Source organism: Talpa europaea, assembly GCF_964194135.1.
Source record: "Talpa europaea genome assembly, chromosome: 2".
Taxonomy (NCBI): domain Eukaryota; kingdom Metazoa; phylum Chordata; class Mammalia; order Eulipotyphla; family Talpidae; genus Talpa; species Talpa europaea.
This window is the reverse complement of record NC_140068.1, coordinates 41,297,626-41,319,679: the sequence shown is the minus strand read 5'-3', so window position 1 is coordinate 41,319,679 and position 22,054 is coordinate 41,297,626. Positions and strand designations below refer to the sequence as shown.

Here is a 22,054-nt window from a genome sequence, read left to right as displayed (position 1 = left end):
AGTGCCCAGTGCCCCCAAGTTCAGTGCCTCTCTGGATTCAAGAGAAAATTAAAACAAAACAAAAAAAAACCTCAGGATGAATGAAAACAAGGATATAAGCTATCAGAATTTATGGAGTTCACAAAAGTCTGGAGGGAAGACAATTGTAATTCAGACCCATATTAAGAAGCCAGAAAAATCCCAAATAAACAACTTGATTACACACCTAATGCAACTTGAAAAAGAGGAACAAACAGATCCAAAGTGAGCAGAGGGAAGGAAATAATAAAACTAATAGCAGAAATAAGTGAATTAAAAATAATGAGAACCAGAGAGTGATGGAGAACATTGTTCCATGTATCCATTGGCCTTTTGAATATACTCTTTGGTGAGTTCTCTGCATATCTATTGTCTATTTTTATTAGTCTTTTTAAAAAGATTTATTTATTTATGCATACAAGAACTGGGGTGCAGGCCAGAGGTACAGGGGGTGAGAGGATTCCCAGAGACAGAGTGGGGAGCAGAACGGGCAGATCCTCTGAAATACACTGCTGAGGGGAGCAGCAGATGAGACAGGAGAGGTCTGCTGTGCCACGTGGGTTAGCATCCTGGCCAGAGATCAAACTTGCTGCAGTAGTTACGGATAGCTTCCCAGTGCTGACGCTTAACCCCTTGTGCCACCAGTGAGGCCCTATTTTCATTAGTCTTGAGGCATTTCTTTTGTTTTCTCTTTAATCCAAAAACTATTCAGCAGCATATTGTTTAGTCTCCAATATTTATGATTTTCCAATTTTTTAAAATAGTTTTCTAATAATATGACGGTATGATCAGAAAGAGTACTTGGTATGATTTCAATCTTTGTAATTTTATTGATAATTGACTTGTGTCCCAACATGTAGTCTATCCTTAAATATGTTCTATGTGCATTTGAAAACAAGGTGTATGCATTGGTGTTTGGGTACAGTGCTTTGTAGATGCCTATTTAAGCCTGTTTGTCTACCTTCTCATTTAAGGTTATTGTTTCCTTATTTATACTCCATCTTGTTCACCTGTCCGTACTTGTGAGTGGAGTATTATTGTGGTGTCATTATTTCTCTTTAGTTTGCTTTATCATTTGATGCATATGTGTGTTATTTCTTCTTGTTGTATTAGGCCCTTAATCATGATGTATAGTTCATCTCTATCTCTCCTACTTGTTTTAATTGGAAATCTATTTTATCTGATATAAATATAGTAGCTCCTGAATTTTTGTTTTTTGCTTGCCATTTGCTTGAAAGATTGTCTTCCAGCCCTTACCTCTGATTCTATGCTTGTTTTGTTGGTAAAATGAGTTTCCTGTAAACAGCAAAGGTTGGATTTTGTTTTGAAATCCACCATCACTTTATAGCTTTTAATGGTGAATACAGGCCATTTAAAGTGATGATTGAGATTTAAGTGCTTAGTATCATTTATTGGTTTTTTTTTTGTACTTTTTGACATCTTGCTTTTATGTTTTGTTTAGGTTCCATTTCCATTGTCTTTTGTGTTATTTCTATTGATGTAACCAAACAAAATAACATTTTGTTTAAAGATTCTACTGAGGTTCATCTCTGATGGACTGTTTTTACGGCCCTTTAAGGGTCTGATCCAAGACTTGTTCTTATGGGCCACATTTTTCCTCTTCTCCACATTATATAATTTAGGTGTCTATTACCTCTGTATTTGGGTTCCTTGTCTCTCTTTTCCTTGTTGTGTAATAGTCCTTTTAGTGCTTTTTTCATGTCCAATTTGGTGTTAATATATCCCTTTAATTTTTGCTTTTCACTAAAGCTTTTTACCCTTGTTTCTGTATTGGATGATAATCTTGTAGGATTAAGTATTCTGGACTGGAAATCTTTTTCTTTGACTACTTTAAATATCACTTGTCATTTCCTTCTTGCCTGTAAGGTTTCCACGGAAAACGTCAGTCTAAGGCTGTTCTTACCGGGTCTTTCTCTTGGTGCTTTTAATATTCTGACTGTCATGACTTTTAACATTTTAATTATGTGTCTTGGAGTGTGTGGGTCTGGCATTATTTTGCTGGGAACTCTTTAGACCTCTTGGGTCAGTCAATCTGGTTTGTTTTCATGGTCGAGATGGCTCTTGGCAATTATTTCTTTAAATAAATTTTCTGTGCCTTTCTCTTTCTCTTCTCTTCCCGGAACCTTCATCCCGGGAAGATGTATGGATGTTATTTCTCTCTAGGCTTTTCCTATACAGTTCTGACGCTGTTCATTTTTTAAATTCTTTTTTTCTTTGTTGTTCTCTCCAACACCGCTTTCAGGCTCGCTAATTCTCTCCATTACTTGTTTTTGTTTGCTGCTGAGGCCCTTTATTTTTAAATTTGATTATTTTTCAAATCTGTAAGTTGTAGTTTTAACAGTCTCTTATTTTCTCAGTCTTTGTCATGTTCCTGTTTTTCATCATCCATTATTTTTCTTTCTTTTTTTTTTTAAAGATTTATTTTTATTTATTTATACAAGCACTGGGTACAGTCAGAAGCGCGGGAGGGTGAGAGAATCCACCAGAGCCAGAAGCAGAGCAGGCAGAAGGACCGAAGCACACTGCTGAGGGGAGCAGCGGGCAGCAGGAGAGGTCTGTGCGCCATGCGGGACCCTCCTCCCGTGGCCGGGGAGCAGCCGGGGATCGAACTGGCGCTGCAGAGGCTGCGGGCAGCTTCGCAACCCAGCGCTCAACCGCTGCGCCACCGGGGAGGCCCGGGGCAAGTTGATTCTTGATGCTTGTAACTGCTTCCCTATACTCATGGGGCCTATCCTAGTTAGGCTAGATTGAAGCAGCTCTGGGTGTTTGTTTTTTTTTTTTTTTTTGGCTCCAGCATTTGTGGTATGTTCCTCTGTTCATTTTTAGTTTCTATTATTTAGAATAGGGAGTTTCCTTTTCTTACCTGAAATTGGCTTTATACCCTTCCAATAAGAAACTGGGTGTAATCCTAGTTTAAAACCCATGATCTTCATGTGTCTATTATTTTAGAGGTGCCACTGCTCCTGTTCCAATGGTTGGGCACTGGTGCTAGCAGTGGGTCACAGGCGGAAGGAACCAGGGCAGTTACCTCAGTGGTGTGGTAGGGAGACATGATCCCTTCTCCTCGGACAACACCTCAGTCAAAATGTCTTGTGCAGTCTCACACCAACCTTATACTCGAGGCTGTGGTTTAAGCACTGAATAGAGAGAGCCCTTAGGACTATAGTTGAGACAGGGCTGTAATGCAGGAATTTTTCTCTTTGAGTATAGGGGCCCACCCTGAGGCACTTGCTCCTGGTATTATTGATCCAGTAAACTATGGTTAGTGAGTGTTCAGTTGTCTTGGCTGCTGCCGGGGTGGAAAGCAGGTGTCTTGCATTATCACAGCCTCAGGCGGCGACTAGTAGCTCCTCTGGGAGACACAGGTGATCCGGATCAGACTATCCTGATTTTGGCCACAAAGTGTTGTAGTTTAGAAGCCTCAGCCTCAGCCAGTAGTCATTACAGTGTACCCTTACAAGTTTCCCAGTACACCATCTGCCCTGCACAGCAACTCTGTGCACCACCTTCTCCAGTCCCTGATTTTAAGAGTGCCTGGTGCAAGTATGTGCCCTTGAGTTAGTAACATGGTATGTACAGGAGCCGCCCCTCTGCTTGTACGGTCCCAATATTGCTTACCCCTTCCACCTCACTGGCAGATGTATGTGGTAGTCTTCCTTTTCTCTCTCAGCAGTTGTTGACTTCATTCTGTTGTGATTTGTTTTAGCATGTGGAGAGCCCAGCATCTTCACTCTGCTGCATCTTATCAGAGTCCCAGAATAGACTATTTTTTTTTCCCAAAGATTTATTTATTTATACAAGAACTGGGGTACAGGCAGATGCGTGGGAGGATGAGAGAATTCACCAGAGACAGAGCAGGGAACAGAACAGGCAGACTGACTGAAATACACTGCTGAGGGGAGCAGCGGGCCAGAGAGGAGATCTGCCGCACCATATGGGTATCTCCCTGGCTGGCCAGGGATCGAACCTGCGCTGCAGAGGCTGCGGACAGCTTCCCAGCCCGGAGCTCAACCTGCTGCACCACTGGGGAGGCCCCAGAATAGACTGTTTTTAACTTTAATATTATGACCAAAATTAGTGCTTTTCCAAAGGAGTGCATTCCCAGGGCATAGGGCCTAACTCGTATCCATGGCCCATCATTATTCCCTTGAAGCCACCCTGGCCCTCCCTCCAAAAAAGATAGCCGTGACAGCACCAGTAGTGAATCAGGTAGACTCACGGACAATAAAATGGCATTTTCATCTAAAAATGCCTGCATCTAATTTCCTGATCACATTTTTTCTCCCCAGATATACACAGAAATCTGATTTTATTCTGAGTGTTCCTCTCCAAGACACTTTGCTTTGGGAGTCACTCTCAGAGCTTTGCCAAAGTGACAAGCAGAACTAAGAATGAAGGTGTGGACGTGAGCAGCAGTGGGTTTGGTGGTGGCTTATGACTTTCTTCTCAGTCCCAAGTGCTAGAAACAACCCATGCCTATTTTCCTATATAAAGTTACTATGTAGAACTGGAGCATTAAACGTATGATTTCCTGTATTTATAAAACCAAAAATGGTTAAAGGTAACAAGTCTCACTGTATCAGGAGAAAGACAAGGTGTTATGGGGTTGCAATGAGACTGTCCTCAAGAGGAGCAGGTCCTGCCAAAAGTGGGGAACATACCCAACTTGGCTGCCTGTGCACTGCTACCTTCTTCCCCCCTTCATGGCAGTTCTAAAATGCTGCTTGTAGCCAGGTTTATTTTTACCTTATAGGATATGACTATTATGAGAAACACTATTCTGAAATTAAGAAGTTTCAGCATGAAAGCTTGATAGACCTTAAAGGACTATCCCCGTGCTGCTACCATGAAAACCAAGAGTAGATGGAAAAATCAAGATGATGCAGTTGTTAAGACTTCACTAGTATAAAGTACAGCTCTTGGAGGTGTTTAGGTTATTAGGCAGCATGTCTGACGCAGGGAACAGGCATCTTCTGAGATTGATGAGGAAATGCTCCATGACAGTCAGCAGGGCTGAATGGAGCCACACACTGTGCCCTGGTCGTAATCATCCTCAGTAAAGCGGCTACGTAGCACTTCCTGCTGTGTGAATTCTTTGTATCTGCTATGCACATTTTTATCCATTTCCCCCTCATATATTGGCCTTCTGTGCAGACACTCTTAGAAAACAGTTATTCATATGCAATAGAATTGAACTAGGTTGAGATTTCTGTTGTGGGAGGAGGGAGATGGAGTTGTGAGTAGCTTTTATTAAATCTTTACATCTAAAGAAAGGAAATGGGCAGAATGAGAGAAAAGGTCTTTAAAAACTTAAGGAATATTTTGTGTCATTATTTCTTTAATCACTACTCAGAAAATGGAGATTCTTTTTTTTTGTGGGTGAAAGCAAGCTATTAATAGCTCATCTAAAGGGAGAGAAATAATCATAAAAGTATACTGGAAGCTCTTAAAATTTTCTTTTTTTTTGTAAATTAGGTCCAATTTTCATCATTCTTGCAGGTGACAGTTACAGAAACAGGGAATGAATCTCATTAGAAGGCAGTTAAGCTACAGACTGTGATGACAGATTTATAAGGGAAGCACTTTCCTGAAGAAAAGGAAATGCATATGCAAAGCACCTTAAACTGCTATATTGGGGCACTCAAATTGAAAAACTCTTTCAGTTTGGCTGTGTTGAATTGTAAATAGGTTAAGAATGGTACATATTCTGCTGAAAATACTGTCTTGTTACTAGATAAGATGTGAGTAGCAGCACTCACAACAGAGCTTCAAAAGGGCAACTGTGTTCCATGCAAGGGTCAGGAGGCCTTCGTCCAGAGGACTAGCCCCAACCTCCTGAACAACAACAGATTCCCAGAAGTGATTTATTATGTCTCAGCAGGATTTAAGAGAAATACGTGCAGAGATGCTATTTGTATCTTTTGATTTCATACTTACATATACTTGAGGGAGTTTGTAGAGTGCGTGCGGGGTCCTTGGGGTCACTCTGGAAAAGGTGTCACCAGAGCTCCCATGTCAGCGGCACGCGGCGAGTTCCTCCACGAGACAGGGACGTTAGTTATATTTAAAGAACAGGTTTATTAGGGAAAGGGAAAGGGACAGGTTTGCTGAGAGAGGCGGGCATGGGTGCAGGCAGGCAGCCTTGAGGAGAGCGGCCTGCGCTGAGAGAGGTCAGTGAAGAGAAGCCCCGGCAGGTACAGGTCACGGGCAGGCAGGAGGCTGCTGCCCTGCGGAGGGAGAGGGTTGGTGAAGAGGCACCTGCATAGTCACAGGTGGGCAGTGGGAGTGCTGCCCCAGCCTGTGCAGAGACTGCATCGATACAGTCTTTTCTCTTCGGGAGGGCTCACTTCTCCGTGGTGTGGCCTGCTTGTTGCTGATGTTGGGTAACAGGCAAAAAACAATGCACCCAGAGATTCCAGGGTGGGCCCAATCTCCTATCTTTCCCCTCAGGCCTGTGCTCCACTCCCTAGAGCATCTGATCCTGCTTGGCTCTTCTGCCTTGTGATAAGGCCCTGGCACTTGAGGGTCCCGACCTCTACAGCTGGGTTAATGGTCATGTTATTCCCCTTGACCCCTGCCTCCTTGTGAGAGTCAGGTTTAAGTACTTATTCTGGCAATGGGAGACCTATTTCTGCTATGTAACGAGATGATTACTAAATTAAAATAGAAAAAAAATTGAATTTAAAGTTTTTAAGAAATAATTTTTCCTTTCCCTCTGAAAAGTCCTTGCATCAAGATTAATTGTATCTAAATTAAATATACATGGGTAACAAGTAGATGCACAGAATTGTCTAAAAGGATGAGAGCTAAGTTTTTCCTAGACTACTCTGATGACTTTTTTTATGCTAACATTTTGATAAGGGAATCATATTAGGCTTGAACAATGACTTATAGTTACATCATTAAAATTCAGGACAGCAGGGTAAGATTTAACATTGGCAAGATAAAATCACACTGCCATGTTCCATATTTTATTCAATTTTAATATGGTTTCCATTATTAACTCTTAAAACAAAATGATTTCCAGTTTAAAAAACAATGCACTGACCACATAATTCCTTTTTCATTTTATACAGTTTTACAAATATCCTAAATACACATTTTGTGTTCAAGATGATGGCAAATAAGATTAACTGTACAGTACATAAAGAAAGAAAATATTTTAAGTATATTTAGAAGCAATAGAAATGTCTATACAAAACAAGCAAAATGGAATAAAATTTATTTTTAAAGTATTGCAACAGGCCCACAGGTTTGTAACAAAAATGTCTTTGCACAGTTCCTCACAATGCCCCATTAATAGCTAAAGCAAGACAGCGGTTTGTAGAAAATAATGTTTCAAAATGCTACACAAGGTACTATTGTTTGCACAGTTTGATCAAAATAACAACTCTACTCTGAGTCAAGCAAAACCTAGAGGAAATATACCAAACAACTTGGAAAATCATTTGTATAAAATTCATTGCACATTATTTTACTCAGTTGTTTGAAAAGTAAAAAAGTGTATTTACAAAATATTTCGCAGTCAAAATTATAAAGTGAATGGATATCTCTAGATAACACGTCTTGATACAGACAGTTCAAGGAAAACACACCAATGTTTTTTAAAGAGGTTTTCAGTGCTCCTTCCACAGGGAAGTAAACATGATCTACTCAAATGGATTTACAAGATGTTACACAGACTGGAGCAAATTCAACACCTGCATTATAAAACAATGTTAAAAAGGTGAAAGGATGAGAAATCTGTACATTATAAGAAGTGAATTATTCCAGATCAACAAGTACAATGTTTAATTCAATTAGCATAAAAGTTTCCACAGTCTTCAGATAATAGACGGGACAGTGAACATACTTGACTTGATGGAAGGTAAAAAAGCACCATGCACAACAGTTTAGTGGTAAATACTGGAAAAAAAAAAATAGCACCCGGAATTCTGTGATATTGAAAATTTAAAACTGGTCTAGTAATTGCCGGAGATATGGTGCCTTGGATAATTCTCTATTTACTCGGGAGAGTTTGAAAAGTACCGGGCAGTTCAGAGAAGCACACGGGATATGTCGATCAAAGCAACCTGTACAGTTCTTGCATATCTGAAAGTACAAAAGTAATATATAAAATAGGAAAGGTTCTATGTATACATATAAACAACAAATATAATCCCTCCTTTTAGACCTACCACAGATTATTGGCAGGCACAGGACACATAATGCATTACAGAACATTTCATTAATTTTTGCTCTTCGAAGTCAAGCCTAGCCATACCGTCTAAAGGATATTATTTCACAGAACTTAATTACTAAAATTCCTTAGGAGTTCATTCCATTCCTGTGGTCAACTTTCATTTACAAGGGAATCCTACTGTAATAAGGTCCATGTGATTACCATTCAAACACCATTTACCATTACCCTTTCAAACACTGTCTCTTAATTGAGCTATAAAAGCACTTCTTTTTTTGCTTGTTTTGTTTTTCAAATTATTTTGATTTTTTTAATATGCCAACCATAAAAAAAGCTCTGCATTTATGTTTTAGAAATGTCCCCACAGGACAGTATATCTCCAGTCAACTGAGGGCACAGTTTTTCTGAGCACAGTAGTTAGTGTATTCTTTATAGACCAAGGTACTGTTCTCTTGTGAAGACTTTCTCTGCCAAAGACTCAAATCTATTTCCTACTATAGAATTGGTGCATTACAGCTCTATGTATTGCAGCTACACTTAGGTGCTAGGACAAACTGATAAATATTTATGCACTCTGTGCTTCTCTGGCAAATAAGCCAGGATGGAATTACTTGCCTCACCAAATTTAACTCAATGTTTAGTTTCAAGATCCTTTATTGGTGATTTAAACTGCATGCATTAAAGCACACCACAACCTGGATACCTACTTTTTAGGTGTCCATAAGGAGGCAGACATATAAAAAAATTTTTTTGATCTGTATTCTTTTTGCTGTATTTTTCTTTTTTAAAAAAATTTCAGATGCCTAATTTGGATTCTTTCATGTTTATTACTGAAGGTGTTTAAGTTGATGAGTTCTTCTGAGATCTAATATGGCTGCCTACAATCTTATATGTAGTGTTTAATAGTGAGTGTTAAAAATTCCAAGTGGAAGGGTAATTGTTTTCCATGTTTATAATTAACTGCTAGTTTTATAGTGTTGTGTTGACAAATGCATGTACTATTTCTACTATTTGAAGTTTTTAAAGATTTTCTTTAAAGACTAAGGTATAGCCATTTATTTTTCATTACATAAACAACTGAAAAGCAGGTGTCTTCTCTAATGCTGGGTTACAGGGTTGATAAAATTGTCCTATTATGAATGATTTCTATTTCTCATTACATCTCTTGTAGCTTCTGCTTGAAAATTTCCATAGATTATTTAGTGCATAGGAGACACATTTTAATTCTCTTATTAAAAAAGTCCCTAAATTAAAAAATATTCATGACAGATGACCCATTCTTATTTATAAAAGCAGTATGACATCTTTTAATTTGCAGTTTAAGAAATAAGACATTATTGCAAGAGGTTCTAGTTACATTGATGGCAACAACCAGTACAGTGTTTGCCACTGAGGGCAGAAGACAGGAAAGCCCTAGGAAAGACCACTTGCAGCCTTTAACTTTAGTGGAACCCAGAGATCCTGCTTATGCTTGTGCTTTGTACTAGAACACAAGGGAATTTTCTGTGAGGGCTGCTTGCTGCCAGTGGGGCACTGAGTATTAAATAAACAGAAGGTGGAACATATTCATAGGCTGAAACTACAGATGAGTGCAAAGTGGCTATAAATTGGCTGGTAATCAATCCAGTACATAGTGCTGCTTTGTTCATTCAGTACATATTTACTGACCACCATGACGGGCCCAACCTTGCTACATACAGCTGACTCAGCAGTGAGAGAAGAGCATTCTGCCCTCACTGGACTCACCTGCAATCACAGTGAAGCAGAGAATGTCATGGGAGGAGATGCCTTATGTGGGAGAGATTAAGGTGCATTAATGGACCTAAAAGCTCAGTATGGGAAAGTGATCCAATGGACTGCGGTAGAGGGTACTGGAGTAGGATGGTAACAGAGTGGGGAGAAAAGTGAGATATTTAATAACTATATAGGAGACTGGAAGGGAGAAGGGAAAGCCAATTTATCATTTCAAGTTTCTGGGGTTGCACAAAATAATCATATTGTGTACATTCCATCATCCTTAATGAGAGCCTAATGCATTTGGTATGACTGGCTATTCTCTAAAATTTAATTTTGTACCAATACAAACTGTAGCAGCTAGAACAACAAAGAGGATAAATAGTCTACAATTTTACCAATCTTTAATTGCCTTTCTATTATCAGTTTAATGTAAGAGCCTAGTCTGAGATAGTTTCTCTCCCTTTAAGAAATCTGCTACTTTGGTTTTTAAGCTATTATTTTCTTTATCTTTTTTTAATAGAGGCATGTTATTTATTTGTTTTGTTTATACATGCACTGGGTACAGTCAGAAGCGTGGGAGGGTGCGAGAACTCACCAGAGCCAGAGCGGGGAGCAGAGCAGGCAGAAGGACCGAAGTACACTGCTGAGGGGAGCAGCGGGCGGCAGGAGAGGTCTGCGCGCCATGTGGGACCCTCCTCCGGTGGCCGGGGAGCAGCCGGGGAGCAAACCGGCGCCGCTGAGGCCGCGGGCAGCTTCGCAACCCAGCGCTCAGCCGCTGTGCCACCGGGGAGGCCCACAGCTATTATTTTCTTTAGAATTCACTTTTCAATTTCAAGATAATTCTGTTTTGTTGCTTATTTCTGCTAAAATGCCCACATTAAAAAAAAAAATCATCTCTGCATTTTGTATCTCTAAGTCAGCATGGCTACTTATTGACAGTGTATTATAGGATAAAGGATTTAACTCCTTTGTATCAGTTTATCCATAAAAAGGGCCTAGAACAACTCTGGCATATAAGACCCAATCATGTTAACTACTAGTTTATTAGCAATTTTCTGTGAAAACCAGAGTTTTATGAGAATGGTAAGTAGAAATGGTAGGTAGAACAAAAGGCACTTTTCTTTCTTCCTTTAAAAAAAAACTATTATAAAGGAAGTTGGGCAGATGGACATTCTAGTTCTAGGTTTTAATTCTCAATACATATTTCATGAAAAAATGTTTTAAGTTTATTAACTTAGAATCTTCACACCAGTTTCATATTTTCTACTATGCCTCAAAAGTTCACTACATTTCTTTCAAGAAGCAGACTGCTTGGGGTTCTGAATCTATGGAACAAGACCATACCTTTACAAGGTGCTCCTGTTTACGTTCCAACTCTCGAATTTCTTGGTTGAGTATGACTGCAACATGCTGAGGTTGGCTCCGACATTTACTACAGATGCCATGCTGAGTCAAGTCATCACACACCGGACAGTGTAAGGTAGTGAAATATTGTGAAATGGTGCCTTTCCGACCTTCAGGTTCACTCCGAGAGGAGCTGGTGGCTTTCTGGATCTATAAAAACATCAACTCAGAAATAAGTTTGAGCCAACGTCACAACAGAGTTGATATTTTCATGCTAATTACAGGTTTACTATGGCATTATTTCATTCAAACAAGAAATACTGAATAGCTACTATGGGTTAGGCACTGTTCTAGATAATACTGCTATAAAATGAACAAAGTCTTAAAAGATTTTTTTTTTCCTTTTGGAAAATCTTGGGGTTTTGGTTGATACATAGGTATATGAGATCATAAAACATTAATTCCATGTAGAAAATGGATATTGTTTGGATATATAATTTGGGCCACAGAAACAAAGCAAGTGGAAGGTTAAAAAAAACTTGCAGGGTGCTAAATTTAAACAAAAATAAAATGAACATTTCAAAATATAGTAAGATACATGTCACCAAGACATCTATACCTAAGAATTCTTCACTGAAGTTAATACTGGTTTCAGTGATCTGTCTTTTGTTGCTCTTGTTATACTGAAATAACATCATATTATTATATCCTTGGCCTATTTTTCTAGTGGCTTATAAATCACTTTGTATAAAAGTTAATTAAGTCAGCCTCTTACAAATCGCATTGATTTAGCCATTCTTATGGTGATGAAATGAAAGACAATAATAAAGGTCTAAGCTTTTTGATGCAGAGACAGGATACAGCATAACTGATGATAGCAGACTCTCTGAAACAAAGCTTCAATCTATTTCCTATCTTACTCTTTTCCTTGAGGCCATGAGTACTTACTCAGAAAGAAAATTTAACTATCAGCTTTTATCAGTTTGCCTGAATGTCCTCACGCCTTTCATGGCATATCAGCAAATGACTGAACAAATCTAACTCTCACCAGAAGATAAATATTACTCTCCTAGAAAAATGTATCCCAGATTATTACAGAATCACATAACATACCTTCAGGTTTCTAATGAGTAAATTAAGAAAGAAGAGTTCAAGCAAAGCTCCTTTTGCTAACATTCTACATTGCATGTTTTACTTTAGTATGACATTATTTCTTCAGTCTAGTTTCTTCAGGACTATGTCTAGATGCTATATTCTATATATTTCTTAAAACTATTTGAAAGAACTTTTTGTTCCCTTTCATTTAGCTTTTATTTGGTTTATTTGAGTTATTCTGTAAAGTGCTTATCACTGAAATAGTTGTTGGACTTATTTTAAATAAATAGCTTCTGTCAGAGGTAAGGTTTTTGTATAAAATTGCTTGTTTTAGGAAACCAGAAAAGTGTATTGCCTTTGCCAGTTCAGGATAACAGAGCATCTGTTTCTCATAGTACATAAATAAAATTTTTAGTTCTACTAGACATTTTAAGTGAATTCTCTTTCAAATAATAGCACAAGTTTAGTTAGCTTACCCTTGGTAACTCATGATACCAGTTGAAGACATCTATACCAATAAGTGAGAAGATTCTTGCCAGAGGTGGAAGGATTTGTTTGGTGATGTAGTACGTGGCATTAAGTCTCAGAGTCGGGTCCTGCAGGACTTCTACTGGGCGTCTTACTAACTGGATAAGTGGTACTCCGGGGGTCCCATAAATGATGACATATGGCACTCGCTCCCCAACTCGAGGCTCAGAACGCCGGTCATAAGTAAGCATTTTCCTATTTAAGTCCAAATACAATATATATACTCATGAAACACATCTTCCCAACAAGTTGAAAAAGAATTAATGAAGCCATGAGCAATTTACAAGCGGTACCTTCAAATTAGAGATAAAACTTTTTTTTTAATATAGTTGGTACCAGGTAGATATTCTGTAAAAGTTTAAAACTGATTCTGTAAAACTGATTATTGCTATCTACTTGGAAAATGATGAATTGGCAGAGTTCTTATTCTTAGACATTTCAAAGTAGTTACTATCATAAATCTAACAATGAGAGATAACACAAAACTTTCCTGAATGATACCATCTAAGTGCTCTAGAAGATCAACATTGATTTTGATGTAAAATAAGTCAATCAACCTTTCTACCAGATTATAATTTTACTGAGTTTGGTTTGTGAAGGAAAGATCAGAGTGGGTTTCCTTTCTCCTGTTCAGAGCTCACAAAGTATGAGGTAGCCTCCATTTACTTTTAGTGAGGTTTCAGGAGGGCAGGTGAAGAAACAACTGTGTGCTGTGGACTTGGTATCTTTACATGTACTCCAAAGTGTACAGAAACCCAGGACTGCACTTGCTAGTTATTCAGGTGTGTGTTGTAATGGACATCATTACCTTGTAAGTTCAAGGGCTGGCACACAAGCTCCAGGTTTGTAAGAGGAACTTCCTCTGTATTCCTTGGCAAAGATAAAATCTTGTATGCTGGCCTTTCCCTCCAGAAGCTTCATGCATTGTCGCTGAACATACTGTTTAATTAAACTTATATCTCTTGTTTCAAATAGAAGCTTTAGAGAACGCTCAAGTATCTTAAAAGAAAAAGATGTACATATAAAGATAAAATATTCCCCCCGTATTTATGATCACTATTGTTATACTTTTATGTCTCTACTGGGTAATTTGCTGATATACCTTAATAATCTGCTATTTATAATGGCTGGATAATATTATTAGAAACTGGAAAATACTTTGGAGACTATATAGCTTGGTATTTTAACAACAGAATATCATGTAGTTTGGGGAAAATCATATTCAATGATATAAATGAAACATTTGCTATGTTATAAGCAACATGAAACATTTAAGTTTTCCTTAAATAGCCAAAAGTGCTCTAGACACAAGAAACCAGACATAATTTCATGTATTGTTTTTTATTTACACTGTAAATAAAAAGGGTCTTGTGGACATAGGAAAGTTAAATATTTCACCAAGCAGTGAAATCAAAATCAGTCCTTTTGCCCTTTGTTTAGTGTCAATAAATACTATATATGTGTATATGTAAACATACATACACACATAGAGAAAATTATGTGTTGGATGTATTTGTACTAGAAATGACTGACATACAGTGGATTAAATTTAAATTAGTTTCAGGTGAAAGTTCTGTATTTTATTTTAAGCACTGGAACCTAAACTTACACAACTAGTTTGCTAATTTAGCTATTCCATATAACTGCATGACAGCATATCAACATACTGATAATAGTCCATCTGTTATGTTTTTAATGTTCTCATAAAACTCAGTATGTAGCATATGATTTTTGTTTGTTATAGAAGAAGTCTGGCTCTGAGTAAAGACAAAAAATCTCAAATACTATGGTTAAAATTACTGTAGTTGCGAAATTTGGGCATTTTTATAGTACCATCATTCAGGAATCTTCCTAATTTGTATTTGACACCTCTTCTGGCATTTAGTTAATCTAGGATAAATTATATTACTCATTAAACTTCTCTGTTGCTGGTTTCTTTATTCTGCTCCCTAGTTGTTGGGGTTATATATGTTGTAATTTCCAGGTGACAGGAAATTCTTCATACTTTTTTTTTTTTTAATGTAATTGTGATAAAAGGTAAGGTTTGGGAAGAAGTCACACGCTAAAGACTAAAATCAAATAAATTATTTTCACTAGAAATGAAATTCTCAAAAACCATTTAGTTTCTTTTAAATAGGCTATAGTTCCTCCACCCAGATATATACTTAAGGATTTTCATCAAATACTTTAGTCACTTATTTCTTAAATATGAAAACAAACATAAAACTTACTTTAGAAACAGCAGGGCAGGAATCTCTTCTAACTGTTTCTATTCCTTTCGCATCAAATACTGGGTCCTTTTGATCCAGTGTTTCATACATGTAACCCACATACCTCTTTTTTGTTTGTAAGACACAAGGCAAGTATACCTGTGATGGAATTAACAAAATACCACTAAATAACCGTTTTTCCCATACTGTGAACACTTTATTTTTATGTCTTTTTCTCTTTAACCATGTGTCAGTTATAAAAAAAATTCTAAATATGGTTTACGGTCCAAACATATGCTATAACACCTGGAGGTGAAAGCACACAAAATGAGTTGTCTTTACTTCCTGTCATTTAGTTCCTTTCTGGCACTCTCATTTGCTCTTACCTCCATTGACACTACTCTCTCAAAAGTCATCAATCATATCATCTTAGACAATGAAAAAAAGTAGAATCTACAAATGGTACAAAATTAAAATTGTAAGAGAATATACAATGAAAAGTCCTGTTTCCCCAGCATCTACTTTCCCCTCCCCAGAGGCATCCTTGTTGTTCGTTTCCAGAGATAATCTATGTAAACACATTTTCTTATACACACAATGGTAATTTACTGTATATGCCATTTTGCATTTTGCTTTTCAAGTTAATATATCTTGGAGAGCATTCCATCCTAGAAAAAGCACATGTAGTTTTATACAACATGACAGTCCATGCATCATAATTTATGTAAACTACTATGGGTCATTTAGGTTGTTTCCAATCTTTTGTTATTATAAATAGTGCAGCGGAACAATCCTGCATGCACTAATCTATAGGATATATTCTCTGAAGAGGATCAATGGGTGTGTTTCTTCCCCCTCTGCCCTAATCACACTAAATATAAAGTGTCTAAATCCAATTAAAGGGCAGAAGGTAACAAAGCTATCTACTAGAAATCCTTTTAAATTATAAGGACATACAAGAGTTAAAAATAAAAAATGGGAAAAACTATATGTTATAAACAGTAGTCTAAACAAAGAGGTAAGTATCAATTTGTCAAGAAAACAGATACTTCTAAATGTGTAGAACTTTAAGACAGAAAGAGGTAAAGCTATAATTATACTTGGAGATGTTAGCACCTCTCAGTAACAGGGAGCAAATCATTAAGAACAGAGACTTCAATAACACTATCCATTCACTTAAGTAACATTTATGGACAATGCTCAATAACCAGAATATGCAAGGCTTTTCAAGATTTTATGGTGCATTTACTAAAACAGACCATATGCTGAACCAAACACAAATTAAAAAAATATAAAGGCAACAAAATCATACAGACCATGTTCTCTGACCACAGTGGAATTTAATTAAAAAATAGTAACAAAACATTTCTGGAAAATCTCTAAATGTTTGGAAGTTAAACAACATTATTTCTAAATATGGTCATTACTTGAAGTCAATGAAGAATAATGAAAAAACAAGGCAGCAAAATTTGTTGCTAATATAGAATTTTGAGAAAAAATTAAGGCTTTAAATATTAAAAAGATTTGTTTAAAGTCAATGATTTAAAACTTAAGGGGAAATATTTACTTTTTCAGCAGCCCAAAATCATTATTGCTGTTATTTTATTTCATTAGAAAAATATTTTGATTTTCAAAATATACAAAAGGTGTTAGCATAAAGGTATTAAAAGGAGTCATAATTTTCTTATAAATAGTATAATAATTGTATAATCCCATATGCATATATTTTTCAATGAGCGTGATTTGGGGGGAAATTTTTTTTTTAAGATTTATTTTTATTTATACAAGAGCTGGGGTACAGGCCAGAGTCGTGGGAGGGTGAGAGGATTCACCAGAGACAGAGCGGGGAGCAGAACAGGCAGATGGATCAAAAGCACTGCTGAGGGGAGCAGCAGGAGAGGTCTACCTCGCCATGTGGGATTCTCCTTGGCCAGCCGGGAATCGAACCGGCGCTGCAGAGGCTGCGCTCAACCTGCTGCGCCACCGGGGAGGCCCGGGGGAAAGTATTTTAAACACTTTTTAAAAAGCGGAATATTATTACTGATTCTGAAAATGTATTGAACAAGTCAGAAACTTCTACAAGGTATGTGAATGTGATAAGTGATTATTAGTATTACATTTCTTACCTTTTCAAACTTCAATTTCACTGGTTTAGGATTGGTAGCAGTTACAGCTTCAGCAATTTCCTGACCAATCTTAAAAGACTGCTCCTTAGTGGCGCCTTTCAGTAGAACAAACATACTAAAAGGATTAAAAATGGACAGGGTAATGAGGAAGTGATTGTAACAAAAAAAATTCCAGCATAAGTTCTCTGGCTAACATTCTATCTAATACCAAAGAAACTTCTCGCTCCTCTTATTCTTCTTTATTAAGTTACTTTGTATCTAAGCTTTCTTGTTCTATCACCTTTCCTTGTATACTTATGGCATATCTTATTACAGATCTTTAAGAAACCCAGTATTTCTAATTTAGCTACAGACCAGCTTAGCTAGCACAGCTGGCAACAAGGTCCTCGGTCATCCCTAGACTACAGGGCATTTTATGACACACAATTACATCAAATATGAAATAAAAGATGTGATTATAAAAAAAGTGGAGGTGAGGAAATTTCCTTCCAGAACCATTCAACTGAAGAAAACACAGATTTTGCAGTGTAAGTTATCCTAATATAAATGAGAAAGCTCAAAAAGGTACAAAGAAAAGACCCATCTATTATCTTTTTCTAAATGATAGGATTATACTATAAACCTTTGGCACAACTCCAATTATACAGCCTTACAATAAATTCTTAGAAGTAGAATTACAGTGAATACATTTACAAAAAATATTTTTTTAAGATACTGTCAAACTGAAGTCCAGAAAGATATTTCTGATGTACAGTTCTACCAACAATTATACAGATTCAGAGGGAGGAATTTTTCATATAGATAAAAATTATTTACAGAAAGTACTCAAAAATAACTGATAAAACAAAAAGTAGTGGACTTTTTTTTCCTAATAAAAATTTTAGAGATTATAATTGGAGATACACTTTAATGGTGGAAAGGCATTAATAGAACTAGACATTATCTTGAAGCATTATCTTGACACATGACTTTAAGATTCTTGTTTCTACCCTACTTAAATACTTTAATATTGAACTTTAAATCTCTTTTGGATGGATTACTTGGAACAGCTTTCTCTGGCAGTACTGGAGACAGTACTTGTCTTAGAGCCTGATTAAAAAAAAGCTCAATAAAAGGCATATTTATTCAATTTTACTTAGTTTTAATCTGAATTAATTTTAACATTCACTAAGGCAGAACAAACAGGTCTAATTATACCTTTTAGCTAGGTTATACTTTATACTACTTGAAGCTTTTTATAGTATTTTTAGACTCAGACTTTATTTTAAAAATAAGACTCAGTTGGAATAAACTTTACTGATATGTAATTTGCATATATAACATATATTTTAATTGTATAGTTGCATGAATTTTGACAAATGTGTAATAAGTTCATTGCTATGGACTGAACTGTGTCTGCTTAAAATTAAGTAGTAACCCTCAGTACCTCAGAATGTGATTGTATTTGGAGTCAGGGCCTTTAAAGAGATAATCAAATTAAAATTACATCACAATTTATTTTTAGGGTTAGGGTGAATCTAATCTGACCAATGTCCTTTTAAATGGAGGAAATTTGGATGTATAAAATACCAGGGATGCGAATGCATAGAGGAAAGGCCATGTGACACATCAAGGGCAGCTATTTGCAAATGAAAGAGGTTTTAGGAGAAACTAAACCAGCACCTTGATTTTAGACTTACATCCTCCTAAAGCATGAGAAAATTTCTGTTGTGTAAGCCACTAAGTCTGTGATAGCCCTAGTAGCTATCACTAGAATCAAGTTATAAATCATCACCTGCCTTTTCAAAGTTTTCTTGTACTTCTTTGTCATAATTCTCCATTCTACTTCCAGTTTGAGGGACACATGACCTGCTTTCAGTTATTATAGATTAGTTTTGTTTTCTCAATTTTATATAAATGGGTGATTGGCAAGTTTCTTATCCTAGGGGAATTTGCTTTTACTACTGACTTCAAGTCCTTTCCCAGCTCTGACTTTCTGAGAGTGTGTTATTTGGTTTGAATTCGTAGGGATCTTAGAGGTTAAGTAACAAAACTACAATCAGAATCATGCCCAAAACTTCTGACTCTGTGTCGGTTGTTAATACACTCTGAATTAAACTTAACAATTTAAACATTTAACATCCTCCTCTTCCCTATTTTGTGAGCTTTGCTGGCAAGGTACAAAACTATGTTCTAGTAAATTTGCTAGACTACTCAGAAAGTGTTGTTACAGACCCAAACTGAGTTGTGGCTTTGATGAAGCAGAAACTGGATAATTGGATAGCTTGAAACTATCCCCACCTGTTGGCAATGAAACAGCTACTATACTGAGGTAAAGGTACGTCAGGATTAACATGATTATGCTGATTCTATGTGCACTTAAGAAGAGAAGATTAAATGCTGTTTAAAGATTACTTCGAAGTTATTTTTAATGATTAGAAGCATTATCTATTACTGCTCCACTGGACTATTAAGTGATCAGAGTTCCCAAGGCAAGTGCTTATAGCATGATGACAACATGATTCCAGCCTTTATTATTTAAAAAAAAAAAACAGACTAAGAAATTTGGATAATACCTATAGTGTAGGAGAATTTTTATGTAATTCAAATTAGTTGCTACATAAATAACTGGGCCCTGAGTAGTAACACAAGCAAGTAGGCTGAGGTTATTAATTTAGGATTCAAAGGCAGTCCTGTCCTTTGTCAATTCATGGATGGTAGGCTTCAGATAGATTCCAGCCCTCTGGAATCAAATGGAAAACAGTATTTGCCTATATGTACTTTTTGTGAAAGGTCAGTAAATTTTGGGGCCAAGTAAAAAAGCTAACCACTCATAGCTTTGGTAACTTTTCAAAAACATTATGATTATTTTAAGATGTCCATTTAAATTCAGAGAGCTGCAGCTGTATGCGGAATTATTCACATTTAAAAGCTGTATCTATAAATACCCGCATATACAATTAGATTACAGATGACTATCTACTCCACTATCTAGAAAGATATCACGGGAAATCTTTAGTCTGTCTCAGGACACATTTTCTGTTTCCTAAGATCATGTACCTGGTAAATCAGGACCTGGGTAACTATGATCATGAGATCTTAAGGACTGGAAAGGAAGCCTACTTTTAGGAGGATTGCCTTTAAGCCATTTCAAATGTTGAAACAAAACAAAGTTCATTACCTGTCAGTATCACCATATACAACCCTAGCACCCCATTTCTTGGTATCATTCACCAGTTTAATAGCTCGTTCCAAAGTCTCTCTGGCTTTGTGAATAATACTATCGCCAACCTGTTGGTGCAAACACATTGAAATAATTTCTTAACATAGCTTAGTAAAATCAATACTTTAATATACAGTATTTAATGACTAAATATTTCTAAAATGAAACATGAAGAACATAACCAAAATAGCTATCACTGTCATTCCTTCTACAAGTACTCAAGAATAAGTCATTTCTTTAAAACTTGTTTCTTATATACCTTTATAACCAATTAGGCAGGAAATTATTCTGTGTATATATGTATCTCTTTCAAAATTTTTCTGTTGAAACAGTATAATACTTTCTTTTCTTTTCTTTTTTTTTTTTTTAAATAGAGGCATGTTTTTATTTATTATGTTTGTTTGTTTGTTTTGTTTATACATGCACTGGGTACAGTCAGAGGCGCGGGAGGGTGAGAGAATTCACCAGAGCCAGGGTGGGGAGCAGAGCAGGCAGAAGGACTGAAGCACACTGCTGAGGGGAGCAGCGGGCGGCAGGAGAGGTCTGCGCACCATGTGGGATCCTCCTCCGGTGGCCGGGGAGCAGCCGGGGATCGAACCAGCGCTCAACCGCTGCGCCACCGGGGAGGCCCGAAACAGTATAATACTTTCAATAGCATTAAAGTTAATGCTAAATTTAAATCTCAGTGAGTGGTTATATATAACTTTTACATTAATACTAAATATAAAAAATGTTATAACTATATAATGAAAATCAGTATTTAAATTAGGAAAGAAGATAAATATCTAGCAAAGGTTTTTTCATTGTTGATTTTTAAAAAAAGAGATATATTTTATTTATTTATGCATACTAGGGTCTAGGCCAGAGGTGCAGGGGGATGAAAGGATTCATCAGAGAAAGTGGGGAGTAGAACAGGCGGATCCACTGAAATACACTGCTGAGGGGAGCAGCAGGGGAGACAGGAGAGGTCTGCTGTGCCATGTGGGTTATTAGCTCCCTGGCCAGGGATTGAACTCATGCTACAGTGGCTGGTGATCGCTTGATAGTGCTGAGACTTAGCCCCCGCGCCACTAGGGATTAATGGGTTTTAATAATGATCATCACATAAATTGACTGATAAAAGGAAGGTAGCTCTTGACACATCAGAAACAAGCTAATTATAAAGACTAGTAAAGCACTTCATTTACTAAACATATTAAAGCTAAGAGTGGAGAAAATTGCCCTTTAGCATAAATGGAACATTTATTTAAAATTAAGAAAGATTTTTTCTTTATTAGACAAATTATTATGATCCTTTTACTGTATGATTTGAACTACCTGAACTAAATACAGGATTGAATAGTATCTAAAGGTGCTTTAGAAAGGAAATATTAAGTATATGAACAGAGGAATAAAAAAAATGGTAACAGGAACTCAATTTGAGTTTTAAATTAAGATCATGAATTCTGTTGAGATAAAAGTACATTAGAAAACCTTGAGAATGTGAACCACATTGAATAAAACGTTCAATTTGTTGTCTTGCTACTTGCAAACATGATACACTTTAAAGTATATGAAGGCAAATAGCTAGAAAGCCACCTAGTATCAGTTAAAT

The 22,054-nt window shown here is 36.7% G+C and overlaps 1 protein-coding gene across 1 annotated transcript in view; it reads right to left on the bottom strand.

Moving 5' to 3' along the window:
• Window positions 1-7,989: 7,989 nt before the first annotated feature.
• The window catches only part of REV3L (REV3 like, DNA directed polymerase zeta catalytic subunit), a gene marked incomplete at both ends in the record, with an annotated part of 133,730 nt that continues 119,665 nt past the window's right edge, over window positions 7,990-22,054 (bottom strand). Inside the window, 7 exons of the mRNA XM_084228856.1 lie at window positions 7,990-8,130; window positions 11,300-11,509; window positions 12,871-13,117; window positions 13,731-13,921; window positions 15,154-15,291; window positions 17,259-17,373; window positions 20,419-20,528. Coding sequence (XP_084084982.1) covers window positions 7,990-8,130; window positions 11,300-11,509; window positions 12,871-13,117; window positions 13,731-13,921; window positions 15,154-15,291; window positions 17,259-17,373; window positions 20,419-20,528 — 1,152 coding nt within the window. The remainder of the gene's footprint in view (window positions 8,131-11,299; window positions 11,510-12,870; window positions 13,118-13,730; window positions 13,922-15,153; window positions 15,292-17,258; window positions 17,374-20,418; window positions 20,529-22,054) is intronic.